This window comes from Bos indicus x Bos taurus, chromosome 15, assembly GCF_003369695.1.
Source record: "Bos indicus x Bos taurus breed Angus x Brahman F1 hybrid chromosome 15, Bos_hybrid_MaternalHap_v2.0, whole genome shotgun sequence".
NCBI classification, from domain to species: domain Eukaryota; kingdom Metazoa; phylum Chordata; class Mammalia; order Artiodactyla; family Bovidae; genus Bos; species Bos indicus x Bos taurus.
This window is the reverse complement of record NC_040090.1, coordinates 42976699-42989964: the sequence shown is the minus strand read 5'-3', so window position 1 is coordinate 42989964 and position 13266 is coordinate 42976699. Positions and strand designations below refer to the sequence as shown.

General features: G+C 46.1%; 1 protein-coding gene across 1 annotated transcript in view; it reads left to right on the top strand.

The window, feature by feature from the left end:
- Positions 1–13266, top strand: part of GALNT18 (polypeptide N-acetylgalactosaminyltransferase 18) — a 353171-nt gene that overhangs the window by 238245 nt on the left and 101660 nt on the right. The window contains exons 4-6 of the mRNA XM_027563283.1: positions 1174–1357; positions 2892–3089; positions 8093–8207. Of these exons, the coding sequence (XP_027419084.1) occupies positions 1174–1357; positions 2892–3089; positions 8093–8207 (497 nt within the window). The remainder of the gene's footprint in view (positions 1–1173; positions 1358–2891; positions 3090–8092; positions 8208–13266) is intronic.

Sequence of the window (13266 nt, the reverse complement as noted above, 5' to 3'; positions counted from 1 at the left end):
TTCCAAATAAGGTTGTGTTCTGAAGTCTGGGGTCAGACCAAAGCCTTTGGGGAGAAACAATTCAATCCATAATAGTCTGCCATCAAATCCTCAGCCCCTCATTCATGTCCTTCCTATGTGCCGAGTACAGTCACTCTATCTGAACATCCCCATGGAAATCTAGCAGTGATTTAATAACACGTCATAAGGCTAATTCCATAGCAAATAGGATTAAAATGCTATGTTGCTGGCTCCAAGTGCTGTCCTCTTTCTAGTACCCTAGGCTCCTGCCAGGAGGTGTGCCAACTGCCTCCTGCCCTTTCCTCACTCCTAATGGGCTGCCTGTCTGGCAAGACCCAAGATTGGACACCAAGGGACACGCAGGGCTCAGCCCACCTGGGTCTGTCCCAGAGCCTGGGCATGGGCAGGCTGGGAAGATGGGAGGCGGGGCAGTTGGAAATCAAGTCCTAGGGAAGTGCTGTGGTTGGAAGTGGGTGAATGCGGCCCACTTAGGCCACTGTCTGGGAGGAGGGAGGTGTCATACTGTGTTGCCTGAGCAGCTATGGAAAACACGATGAACGTGCTGCCCTGTTCTGCTGCTGTGGGGTCATATGCGGTTATGAAAATGCAGGGGAATTGGATGTTCAGCCAGGCCCAGAGACACCCAGCAACAAATTGATGCCAGCCACTTACACAGCTCTTGGTCATCCACTTCCTGGAAAGATGGAGTTCTAGGCAAGGAGTGGGTCTCAAGCTATAATCTTTGTATATGGAGCTTTCTCTGGGGATTGGGGAGGACTGATGGAGAACACTGGGGAAGAAGGAAGACCCTGAACAGATGAGAAAGAATGGGGCTTCTGAGGTCATTAGACCTGGCTTGAACTGAACGCCAACTCATAACTTCAGGGTGTTGGACAAACTGATCAAACTTCAGAGCTGGATTTTCCCAAGGGCCTGTTATGAAGATTAAATGCACCGTGTGTGAAGCAGGTGACCCTCTTCATGTTGCTGGGCATAATAAATACTGTTTTCACCTCCGTTTTTCTCCACAAAGCTGAGCTGTGTTGGCCATCCTGGGGAATTCCAAGGAAGACCTGGGGAGGGGACCGGCCCCTCCTGCCTCTCTCTAGGGTCAGCTCACCCTGGAAGGGTGAACGTCGTCATCATGCTAACAGTGCATTTTCTCCCTCACAGAGGAGCTGAAGGAGAAGCTGACAGAGTACGTGGACAAGGTGAACGGCCAGAAGCCAGGCTTCATCAAGGTCGTGCGGCACAGCAAGCAGGAAGGCCTCATCCGCTCCAGGGTCAGCGGCTGGAGGGCCGCCACTGCCCCTGTAGTGGCTCTCTTTGATGCCCACGTGGAGTTCAATGTGGGCTGGTAAGTGCCCGTTGGGAGCTGAGGAAGTTGAGTCCCAGTGTGGTCCAGGGTGCAAAGCCCACTGGGATCTCTGTCATGATGGGGAAAGGAGTCAGCATCTGGGTGTGCAGGTGCCCAGGCACCATGCTGGCCCTTCAGGGTGGGAAAGGGTCAGGGATCAACAGGTCAAAACACAGTGTCTCAAGGGTTGGTGGCATAAGGGCCGACATGGTCCTCTAGGAGACATGATGGGGGAGAAGAGTAAATGCCTGGGGCAGAGCGAGAGTTCCAGCCCAACCAAGGACCAGGCTGCAACCCCCGGGAAAGGGGAGCTGGACCAGACATGAATTGAAGCCCAGCCCACAGACAGGGCCAAGACCAAGAGAGCAAAGGGAGCTAAGTACCCTGGGCTCCCTCCAGATTCCAGATCAGAGGTAGCAGAAAATCTCAGATTCATTCCACTGGTAAAACTAGGTCTTAGAGCACCTTTCTTTCTCTGGCCAGGGCTGCTCAGGTGCTGAGTGGGGCAAAGCCTCAGTGGCTTCAGCCAAGAAGAGACAAGGTACTTGATGCTGACATCCCTGCAGGCCAAAGGGCATGCTGTGTGGTCCACTGGGTGTGGCTCTGCAGAGAGCCTGGGGGTGGGGGGGCCTGGGTGCTGGGGATGGCCAAGTGTACCGCCCTCTTAGCCACTATGCCTGGTAGCATTGGGGTCTGCTGTCCCTCTTGAACTCTGAGCACCACCCTCTGCCTCCCCAGAGTAGAGTGAGGAGGGTCCTTTGGCAGGAGGGAACAGCAGGCATGCACACAGCATACTTTGACATAACAGGTCCGAATTAAGGCTGCAACGCAGTCATTTTTTATAGCTGAAGTCCCTGCTTGCCATTTGTGACTGTTTAAAAAGCATTTTCATTGGATTTATGGCCAGGAGAAGAGAGGGACACTTACTATTTCAAGCAGATTTGAATAAACAATTATGCAACAAATGCATTATTAATGAGAAGCTTATCATTCCTGTCTGCAAACATTTTGCTCGCCTGGTACCCAGGGAGGCTCGGGCTTTGTGGAAGCACGACCCCGCTTACCTCTCCTTGGGCGGTGGGGTGGGGGGGTAGGTATGGCATGCCTGGAAGGGCTGAAGAGGCACCGCACGATGGGTGGAGACACGTTTGTTCTCGCCTCCGTGTGTCTGCCATCCTCATCTGCTTTTTCCTCCTGGGTGACACGCTGAATTTTAGCAAAATCAAAGCCCAAGTTGAAAGCTTTCCGTGGAACCTCAGAACTATTTCTTTCTTCTTTCTTGAGTCTTGATTTCTTTATTTTTTCTAATGGAATAAAGGAAACCAAGCAGACATCAGGATCTAAGGTACTAAGAATCTGTCCGCTCAGACTGGTTCACGCTGAATGAGGAGTCCAGCCTTGTGTAACCCAGCAGCATGGGGGTGGAAGGCAGAGCAGCTCTCCCCTGGAGGAGAGAGCCGGGAGTCCCTTCCTCCTTCTGCGGGGGAAGGAGCTAATAAAGATGCCAATCTCCCTCCCCCTCCTCCCTGCCTAGGGCTGAACCCGTGCTCACCCGCATTAAGGAGAACCGGAAACGGATCATCTCCCCATCCTTTGACAACATCAAATACGACAACTTTGAGATAGAAGAGTACCCGCTGGCGGCCCAGGGCTTTGACTGGGAGCTGTGGTGCCGCTACCTCAACCCCCCCAAGGCCTGGTGGAAGCTGGAGAACTCCACGGCCCCGATCAGGTAATGTATTCTTACCTGGGGAGTCTCCCTGTGTTGACTTCCAGACAAGGGCTCCCCGCCCAGCCTGACCCTCATTCACCAAACTCCAGCCCCATTATGGGTGGTGGGGAGAAATTACAAATGACCTTCAGTCACAGCTTACAGCCTCTGTGATCCCTTTTTTAAAAAGTTAAATTTATTTATTTTTAATTGGAGTATAATTGCTTTACAATATTGTATTGGTTTCTGCCATATATCAACATGAATCACCCATAGGTATACATACTGATGATCCCTTTTAAAAAAGCTGTGGCATCCAGAACCCATTCAAAGGCTCAAAATTACTCATTTCAACACATCGCTGTGGGACCCCTGCTGGGTGCCAACTATGTGCTGTGTGCTGGGGATCTATAGCGATCACCACTCGATTCCTGCCCTCAAAAGCCTAGAATATAGGGAAGACGGACAAAATAATTGGAATAACAAATTATTCCCCATGCTGATGGGAAGTGTGGGGGTGGGGATCCTTTATAGAGAGTGTAATATTCACACTTGTTTTTATGGGAAAGTAGGAGATTGCGGGTTGGAGCAAGGACACGCATATTCACAGGAGCAGAGTGAGTTCATGGACACAGAGGAGGTTCAGAGGGTCTGGGAGGAAGGAGAACAGGGAGGCGGCAGCCCCAGGCAATGAGGCTGGCGCACCCCATGGCACTTGTATGCCTGGCTGATGTTTGAGCTTACCCTGCAGGACTCAGTCAAAAGTGGCTCCAAACTGCCGTGCTAAGATCCCAAACTCTGTCTTTGCTGCTGCCTTTAGAGACACTCAAGTGACTCCTCTATGTGGCCTTTTTCTTATGGGTCAGGACTCCTGAAAAAGCCAGCCACACCAGCCTTTATTTCTACCTGGTTAATCACTGACCAGGTGCCTATATGCTCCCTGCAAAGCCCTGCCCATTAAATACACAGATGGCATCAGAAGGTGGCCTAGGGGACAGTTCCTGGAATGAAAAAGGAGATTAAAAACTGGTGTTGCTTTGTATTATGTGAAGGAGAAAGATTATGAAAAATATAATTGAAAATGGGTGATTATTATCTGGGATTGCATTTTTCCTTGCCAGAAGAAAAAAGCCATATTCATACTTAAAACAAGATGGAAGAGAACTCCACCTGTCTTTCCTGTGTTGTCTCTGTCACCTATCTGTTCGGCCTGTGCCACACTTCTGTGTTATTATTAATAAATGTTTGCTGAGAGGTCACTGGGCCTCTTACACTCGTGGTCTCACCTGCTCTTTGTCATAGCCTGGGGACAGCTCACGGTGCCATTCCCCTTTCACAAGATAAGGAAAGAGAGACTGACAAAGGGGAATGGCCCTGCCAAAGGCTCCAGCCAGTGAAGACAGGATCCGCACCCAGATCAGCTAGATTCCACGCCTACCATCCTCCCAGGCACACACTGTCGAGCTCAGAACTGGTGTGGCTGAATTCTACCCCAAGGTCTGCTGACCCCTATTGGTGGAAAATAGACCATCACACCTTGAGCGTTCTTGCTGAAGTCTGTGCACTGGTACTAGCTGCTTCTGCTCCCCTCATCTCTAAATGCATCAGCCTGGACTTAATCATTAAACCTGCATTCTAGGTTCCTGACAAAGAGTATCATCTGAACCTCAAATATTCCATCACCTAATCTATATCAAAAACTTAACTGAAGCAAGAAGGAGGAGGGAGGGATAAATTGAGAGATTGGGACTGGCATATACACACTACTCTATATAGAATAGATCATTTTAAGAACCTGTGTATAGCACAGGGAGGGCTTCCCAGGTGGCGCTAGTGGTAAAGAACCCACTTGACAATCCAGGACACATAAGAGACACTGGTTCAATCCCTGGGTGGGGAAGATCCCTTGGAGGAGGGCCTGGCAATCATCTCCGGTACTCTCCAGGTACTCTTGCCTGGAGAGTACCATGGACAAAGGAGCCTGGCAGGCTACAGTCCATGGAGTCACAAAAAATCAGACAAGACTGAAGTGACTGAGCATGCGTGCACACAGAGCACAGGGAACTCCATTCAGTATTCTGCAATGACCTGTGTGCTAATAGAATCTAAAAAAGACTGGATAGATAAGTATATATAACTGACTGACTTTGCTGTATAACAGAAATTAATGCAACATTGTGTATCAACTATACTCCAATACAAAAATTAATTTAAAAATTTTAACTTTAAATTATATTAATGGAAGAAATTATATTAATGGAAGACTTTGAAAGAACATTCTTGGTTTTATACCCCATAGGAAGATGAAGATGCCTCACAGCAAGCTGTGGGTTATACATATGTATCTTGCCCACCTTGGCTCCTATTTCCTCGGAGCTATACTTTGATGCTTTGCCCACAGATGATGTAAACTGTAAACAGAGCCCAGAGAGATCTTCTATTGAACTCTAAAGGGATGGCTTTGAGACTGGTGTTCACTACGACCCAAAGTGACCTCTTTAAGAGGACTGACCTGAGAAATTTCTTTCAAACTGAAAGCTTCCTATTCCTGAGAAATTAGTATAACATTTCCACATGGGAACTCTGAATCTTATTTCTAAGGCCTGTGTGTTTCTCTTTGGCCACCAGGAAGTTTAGGGTCAACTTTGCAGGTCTACTTTAAGAACCATGAAGGAAGACTCATGCATTCTAACTGACCTCTAATTTGGGGTGAAATTTTAGCTTTTCAGACATTTATCTCTTTTTTTTATAATGTATTTTACTTTTTCTTATAAACTATTTCTAACCCTTTGGAGAATAAGGCAAGATATAAATCAATAACACTTTCAGGCTGAGTGGGTCCACTTAATACCCTAGCCAGTTAATAAGTAATAGACTGAGGATGCCTGTGCTCTTCCAAGAGAAACTATTTTAGATTCTGTTCTTGCTTTGACTGGGCCTGGCTATGAGGGGAAGGCTCCCTCCTTTGTATCCTGGAATGCCCTACCCTGCTCAGCACTTCAGTAACATCAAGGAAAATGCTGATGTTAACTCTGCAGGGTCGATGTTTTAAAATCACTGTGCACTTAGAGAGAGGATTCTCTGGGCTTCTTCAGTGTACAAGTGCATCTTTTAAAAATGATCTTTTGAATTCCAGTTATGTACGAGAGGTTTTCAAGTGCTTTATATTATTTAATTTAATCCTTGTGAGGTTATAGTTGATTCTATTTGATAGATATGGAATCAGAGGTTCAGGGAGGCTAGGGAACTTCTTTCAGAGATGCACAGCCAGAATGGGGAACCTTTCCCCTAGCAGTCGCCTCTAAGGGCAGGTCAAGTACCCCCCACCAGAACTCAGCCTAAAGGAGCAATGGATTGGGTTGTACTGACTGCCCTGGATGCCTTCATGCGGAAGCTGAGTCCTTTCAGAATAAAAGGCTGCAATTTGAGAAGGGGACGACAGAGGATGAGATGGTTGGATGGTATCACTGACTCAATGGACATGAGTTTGAGTAAACTCCAGGAGTTGGTGATGGACAGGGAGGCCAGGCACGCTGCAGTCCATGGGATTGCAAAGAGTTGGACACGACTGAGCAAATGAACTGACTGACTGAATTTGAAAGCAGGAGGGGTAGGGACCCCAAAGCACCAGTCTCTACCCAAGCAGTCTCCTGCATCAGCATTCTTCAAAGAAATGGCCTGCAAAATAGCTGTTTCTCCACCTTGATGAGTTTCCAATTTCAAAGATGAGTCCATTTGCACTTGAGTGACAGTTTTCTCATCACTGAGTATTCTTCATTTCTCCTTTTCTTTCTCTTCTCCTCCAGTTTCTCAGCCACCAGCTGATAAGATGCTGCACAGGGGCTAGACGTGGTAGCAGTGTGCAATGGAACAATTTAATGTTATTTGTGTAAGATGATGCTCTCAGCAGAGAAGCAACCCACTCGGTCTCTTGCTGATTCACCTAATGTAAATTTCCTCTTGACAGTCTGAGCTGGGTGTCTGCACACAGCCATGAGCCCCGCAATCATGCTTACTAGGAAAGGCCTTTCAGTTCCTGGCCCCTCCAGCTGTGTGGCACGTTGCTCCAGCCTAAGACCACTGCTGAATTCCAACCCAGACCAGCCACCCAGGCCCTGCCTGTTGGATATCTCCCCCTGGTGACCCAGAGGCACCTTAAGATCAGTTTTCCCAGCATGGAATCCCTCTTTCTTCTAAAACCAGCTTCTTCTCTATCCACCTAGCAATGGCCCTCACCCCATCATCACCCAAGCAGAAGGCCAGCTGGCATCCAGATTCCTCCTTCTCACCTTCAGAGTTCATCTGTCTCAAACTTCTGCTGATTTTACCTCCATATATGTCTTTAAACAATCCCTATCTCCATTCCTGGTACTCCAGCCCAGGTCTTCATCATTGCTCACCTGGATATAACAATAAGCTTCCCAACCGGATTCCTCGATTTCTACCCAATCTCCTCCAATCGATCACCCCACGGCTGCCAGAGTATTCTTTTTATAAACACAGATCTGCTTACTACCACTGTCTGCTTAAAATTCTTCGTTGACATTCCTTTATCCACAGATAAAATCCAAATGATTTACTATGCTATCCAAAGCCCCAGCTCATCTCTCTAAAGGGACCAAGGTGAAGAATGGGGAAGTTGTTGTGGGTACACAGGTAGCAACAGAGGCCAGCTTTGTAGTTCAAAATGCAGGGGTCAGGACAGCCAGAGATACAATGTGGTCAAGACTGGCAGACTAAGCATTACTTCTCTGGTCGACACACAGGCAACCACCACCAAAAACAATGCCTGGTCACAGGACAGGAGCTGTCTGCCTCTGTCCTAATGGAAAAGGCTCCCTGGAGTAGTTGGTGAGGGTGGACCTGGGGGAGCCACTCAGAGAACGAGGCTGCCAATTTTGGCAGCAAAGGAAGGGAGAAGGCCAGACCCTCCTGGCAGGAAAGCAGCACTGTGCTTCCTGTTCTGTTGACCCCCATGATACGGCCCCTCTGCTAACTGCCCTCCATCTCTCCATGCCCTGCAGGAGCCCTGCCCTCATCGGCTGCTTCATCGTGGACCGCCAGTACTTCCAGGAGATCGGCCTGCTGGATGAAGGCATGGAGGTCTACGGAGGCGAAAATGTCGAGCTCGGGATCAGGGTGAGCAGGGTTTCTCACCAGGAAGGCTTCGCTCAGCTCCCCAGTGGGTGAATGAGTCCAGGGGGTGCAGAAATTTGGTTTAGGCTTGACGGTGGCGGACTGATACTGAACGTCCAGTCCCTAACCTTGGCCCATGCATATGTGATCAGGGCTGCTAGGCCCATGCATATGTGATCAGGGCTGCTAGGGATGGGATAGAGACACAGGTTGGGGCCTCTAGAATTTTCAGGAAGAAAAGAACATCAGAAACTGTTTTTGCTGAGGTGGAAACATGAGAGAGTTGATCTCCCAAATCAAGGAAATAAACCCCTGTTTTGAAACCAAATGCAGGTTTCACAGGGAGTGAGCAAAAGGGAGCTCCAGGAACAGGGAGGTGAATAAGAGGGACCCTCAGAGCCGCTTCTCTTCACTGTTACCTCCCCTCGGGGTTTCTGTTATTCTCCATCTCCTCCACAGTGGCCCACAGAACCTTCCTAAAGACTTTGTCAAGAGAGTGCCACAGAGAAATAAACTCGCGGAGTATAAACAGCAGAGCACAGCCAGGCTCACGCCATGCAGGTTCCTGACCCCCAGCGTGGTTCAGACCCTCAGGCACGTACATGCCTCACATCACTCTCCAGAGATATCCACCATCCTACCCCAAAGTACAGGGCCCTTTGCAGCTCTCAATGTGTGGTGTGAGTCCACACTAGGCAGCATTTATTTTCTCATCATATAGGAATGTTTCCAAGGCACTGACCCCTTTCTCTGGGCCTGTGAAAAGGTAACTCCAAAAGGAAGCCTTCCCCATGACTGAGAGACACATTCGACCCCTTGGCAGTTGACAGAAGTGTGATCTGGGATGCAAGGAAGGGCCTCGCCCTGTAAAGGGAGGACCACCTCTCTGTCCAGGTTGTGGTTCTCGCCTCTTGAAAAAAGCGACATGCAAGCTGGGCTTGTCCCCACTGTGGTCCCCATTGTCCTCTCCACAGGGATCTTTAAGCAGCCTGGCCCACATGCACTACAGGCTTGCCAGTCCCTGGCCAGCCCTCGTACCTGCTCTGTTCAAGGCAGTCATCCAAGCTGTTCCCCCTCACTGCCAACCCTCCATGCAGGCCACCTAGCATCTGCCTGGTTCCCACCAGTGACCCCACTCCTGCCCCTTTGACCTCAGTGTCTGTATCTGGCCATCTCCTGTTCCCAATCTCCAGTTTCCACTCAAGGACTCCAGCTTGGATAACCCTCCTTAGCCATCCCTACTACCCACTGGGCAGTCAACTGGAGCTGGACAGCCCCTGCCCTTTCCTGACTGGAGACTGGGCATCTCTAATGAGCATCTCACAACTATAATGGCCTGGCAGGCTGCATGGGCCTGGCTTGTCACCCAGGCTTAATGCTAGGGCTTTAAGTTCTGGAGGCTGGAGCGGCCTGTCTGAAGCCGAGCTTAGAGAACACTTCCATACACCTGTATTCACTGAAACCCAAAGAAATTGCTTTGGAGGCAGTCAAGATACATGGGTTCGTTGAGGAGCTAATGTATTCATAGAGGACAGAGCCTGCATAATCGCCCTCATTCCTCTGCTCTCCCTACACCGGTCATTTAGTCACCATTTGCGTCCTCACCATCTCATTTCCAAACACTCCTGGATAAATGCTTGCCCCCAAACATAATATTTTTCACTAGAAGCTGCTGCTGGGAATTGGCTGAACGGGCAGAACCGCCTCTAGTCACTTAGGCTTTCTGGGTAAAAATGTCTGGGAATGGGGAAAGGAATTAGATTTGTGAACTCTGCCTCCAACATATATGTGAGTCAATCACAGAGTGGTGGGAGATTTCTGGCTTTTCCTTGCCTAGATTATTAATATAAAGGTGTTCTGGAGTATAGGCCTGGGTGAGGCTTTCAATACTTGTTTAAAATTTGGGGGTTTTGTGCTGGGGGTGTAAAATACAATACAAAATGTTGCCTGGCTTTTTTTTTTTTTTTCTGTCTGTTTCCTCCTGTTTGACAGCGGTGAAGTGTCATGGAGTTGAAGGAAACATGGTTTTTAAAGCAGATACCGAGCAACTTGTTGGCTGGCAGAGCTGAGGACAGAAGCTAGTTAATTTGAATTAACTTGGTTTCAATCCTTGGTCATAGAACTAGGATCTCACATGCCGTGTGATTAAAAAAAAAAAAAAGTTAGAGACATTGCTTTCCTCCCCTCACTTATTCAGAGGCAACTTATTCAAAGTCCTTACCCATCTGGCACACAGAAACAGAGTCATTTGCACAAATATTCAATACCTGCTCTGGCAGTTTACTTATATCATCCATCTACAAAGCACCCTAAAAAGTAGCTGTTATCATAATACCCCCTTTTTCAGATGAGGAAGTTGTGAAATGAAAAGCTTACATAATATGTTCTCAAAGTCATATGACTTATAAGAGGCAGAGAAAAGATTCACCCTCGGGTCTTTATGATTCAAAAGCCTAGTTAGATATACCACAGTGATCTAGGAATAAATGTTCCTTGTGCATTCCCCAAAGAGTATTACAGTGCCTATGCAGTAATTTTCTTCTACTTTACACAATCGTGTCCACAGAATCTTCATTTACAACCTTATTCTTATTTTGCACTCAATTCTAATAAGCCTTGTTTTCCCCAATTTCTAAGTCTACAAGTCAATAGGAAAAAAAGAAGGGAACTGCTATGGGAAAGCAGAATGAAAAGAGTGAGAAATAAGAGCTGACACTGAATAGAAGACAGAAAGATTATACCGATGATAGCTATAAAATACTAGAATATATAAGAAAGAATTCAGGAGCTGGCAGGGAATTAAAAAGTGGCTAGGAACTGTTATGGGTTGAATTGAATCTCCTTTAAAACATGTTGAAATTCTAACCCTCTGTACCTTTAAATATGATCATATTTGGAAATAGGACCTTCACAGATGTAATCAGGTTAAGATGAGGTCATACTGGGTCAGGGTGGGCCTTAATCCAGTATGACTGGTGTCCTTATAAAAGAAGTAGACTTTGGACCCAGACACAGAGGGAAGATGACCATGTGAAGATGGAGACAGAGATTGGAGTTATGATGCCACAGGCCACTGAATGCTGTGGCTACCAGAAGCTAGACGAGGAAAGGAAGGATCCTTTCCCAGAGCTTTAGGGAGGGCATTGCCTACCAATACTTGATTTCAGACTTCTAGCCTTCAGAACTGTGAGAGAGTACATTTCAGTAGTTTTAGATAATTCAGTTGGCCATGCTTTGTTATAACAACCCAAGGAAATCAATACAAACACCAAAACCTATGTGAAAGTAGGAACCATAGAAAGCCTGAGTCCATTATATCTGAAGAACCTGGTAACTTGAAGCTTATGATATCCCAGTTTCATGGAGTATACAGAGGACAGGACACAAAGACTAAGGCTTAAGCTGGAGGAGGGCATGGCAACCCACTCCAGTATTCTTTCCCGGAAAATCCCCATGGACAGAGGTATCTGGCAGGCTACAGTCCATGGGTCGCAAAGAGTCAGACACGACTGAAAGACAAAGCACAAAACGCGAGGCTTAACCAACATTAAGAGACTAATAAAATAACCCCTACCCCTTACCTCCCGTAAAGCAGGGACTGCAAAGGCCAATTACCTGAATGTAAAGGTGGGCTAGAACTACTCCCACCCACATTTTCATTATTACAGTGAAGATTGCCTGTCTCAACCTTAGACCAGGAAGAAAAGAAAAATTCTCCCCTGTGAGCCCCTCCCTCGTGCCTATCATCTAAAATCGAGAGAATCTCAAGAGGAAAATTTAGCTTAAAGTTATTGGAAGTTTTTAGGCATCTGCAAAAGTGTATACAAATCCTCTCTGAGAAGGACCCAGGCCACAAAGTTTCTCCTAGCTAGAGTTCCAAGGAATGTGATTTCAAGTTGTTTTCCTTTTTTTTTTTTTTAAATCATAAAGCAGACAACGGAAAAAGAACCAAGAGCAAACACCAGCAAAAGCATTGGACAGCCAAATTTGATCTACAAAGTCTTCAAGCATTGAATCTATCAGATATAGGATAAAAGTTGTAAATTTAGTAACTTTTAAAAGAGATTTAAATATGAGTATGAAGCAGGAGACTATAAAAAGACCAGTCATATTTGGATAAAAATAGAATTTCAAACATGACTAACATAAAAATGGAAATTAAAAGCTTAGTGGATGGATTAAACAGCTAGATAGATATTAAAGGGAAAAGCTAAGTAAACTGGAAAATAGTGCTAAAGAAATCATTCAAAATCATCTGGGAAGAAAAGGAAAAAAAATACGAAAGAAAGAGGTTGAGAGATATGTAGAAATGAGAAGGAGGGTCAAATAGCTTAGAATTCCAAATGGTGATGATAGAAAGAGGATTAAGCAGCAGCAATATTTGGAGAGAAATGACTGAAAATGTTCCCATACTGCTGAAAGACACCAATTCTCAGATTCAGGAAGTCAACCTGTCCAAAGTAAAATAAATACAAAAATATTCACATTTAGACATAGAATAGGGTTCCATAGACATGGAACCATAGAAAAGCAAAGATGACAAGGAGATCTTACAATCAGAAAAGAGAGACTACCTAAAATTTTATGATAATTAGAATAACAGCAGACTTTCCAGTGGTAATAGTGGAACCCAGAAGACCATGAAATAACATCTTCTATATTGCTAGAGAAAAGCCAACTTTTACGTGTACATTCAATTTAAAAAATTCCTTCAAGAACTAGGGTAAAAGGAAGCTATTTTCTGACACAAAACTGAGTTTGCTACTGACAGATCCTCATTAAAAAGTTTTTAAAGGATATACTTCAGACACAAGTATCTGAATGATACTTGTATTCCTGAGCTCAGAAGGAATTCTGAAATAAAAGATTAATAATTAGCTCATATATGAGTAAGTAAAGATATATGAGTAAATGTAAAGAAATATTCATGGTAAATAACACTTTAGTACTGTATTATAGAGTTATTAACACCAGTAATGTATTGTGGGGTTATTAAAACAAAATTACAGTGCATGATGAAACTTGCAAATAAGTTGGGAGGGAGTGATTATAAATAAAGTGC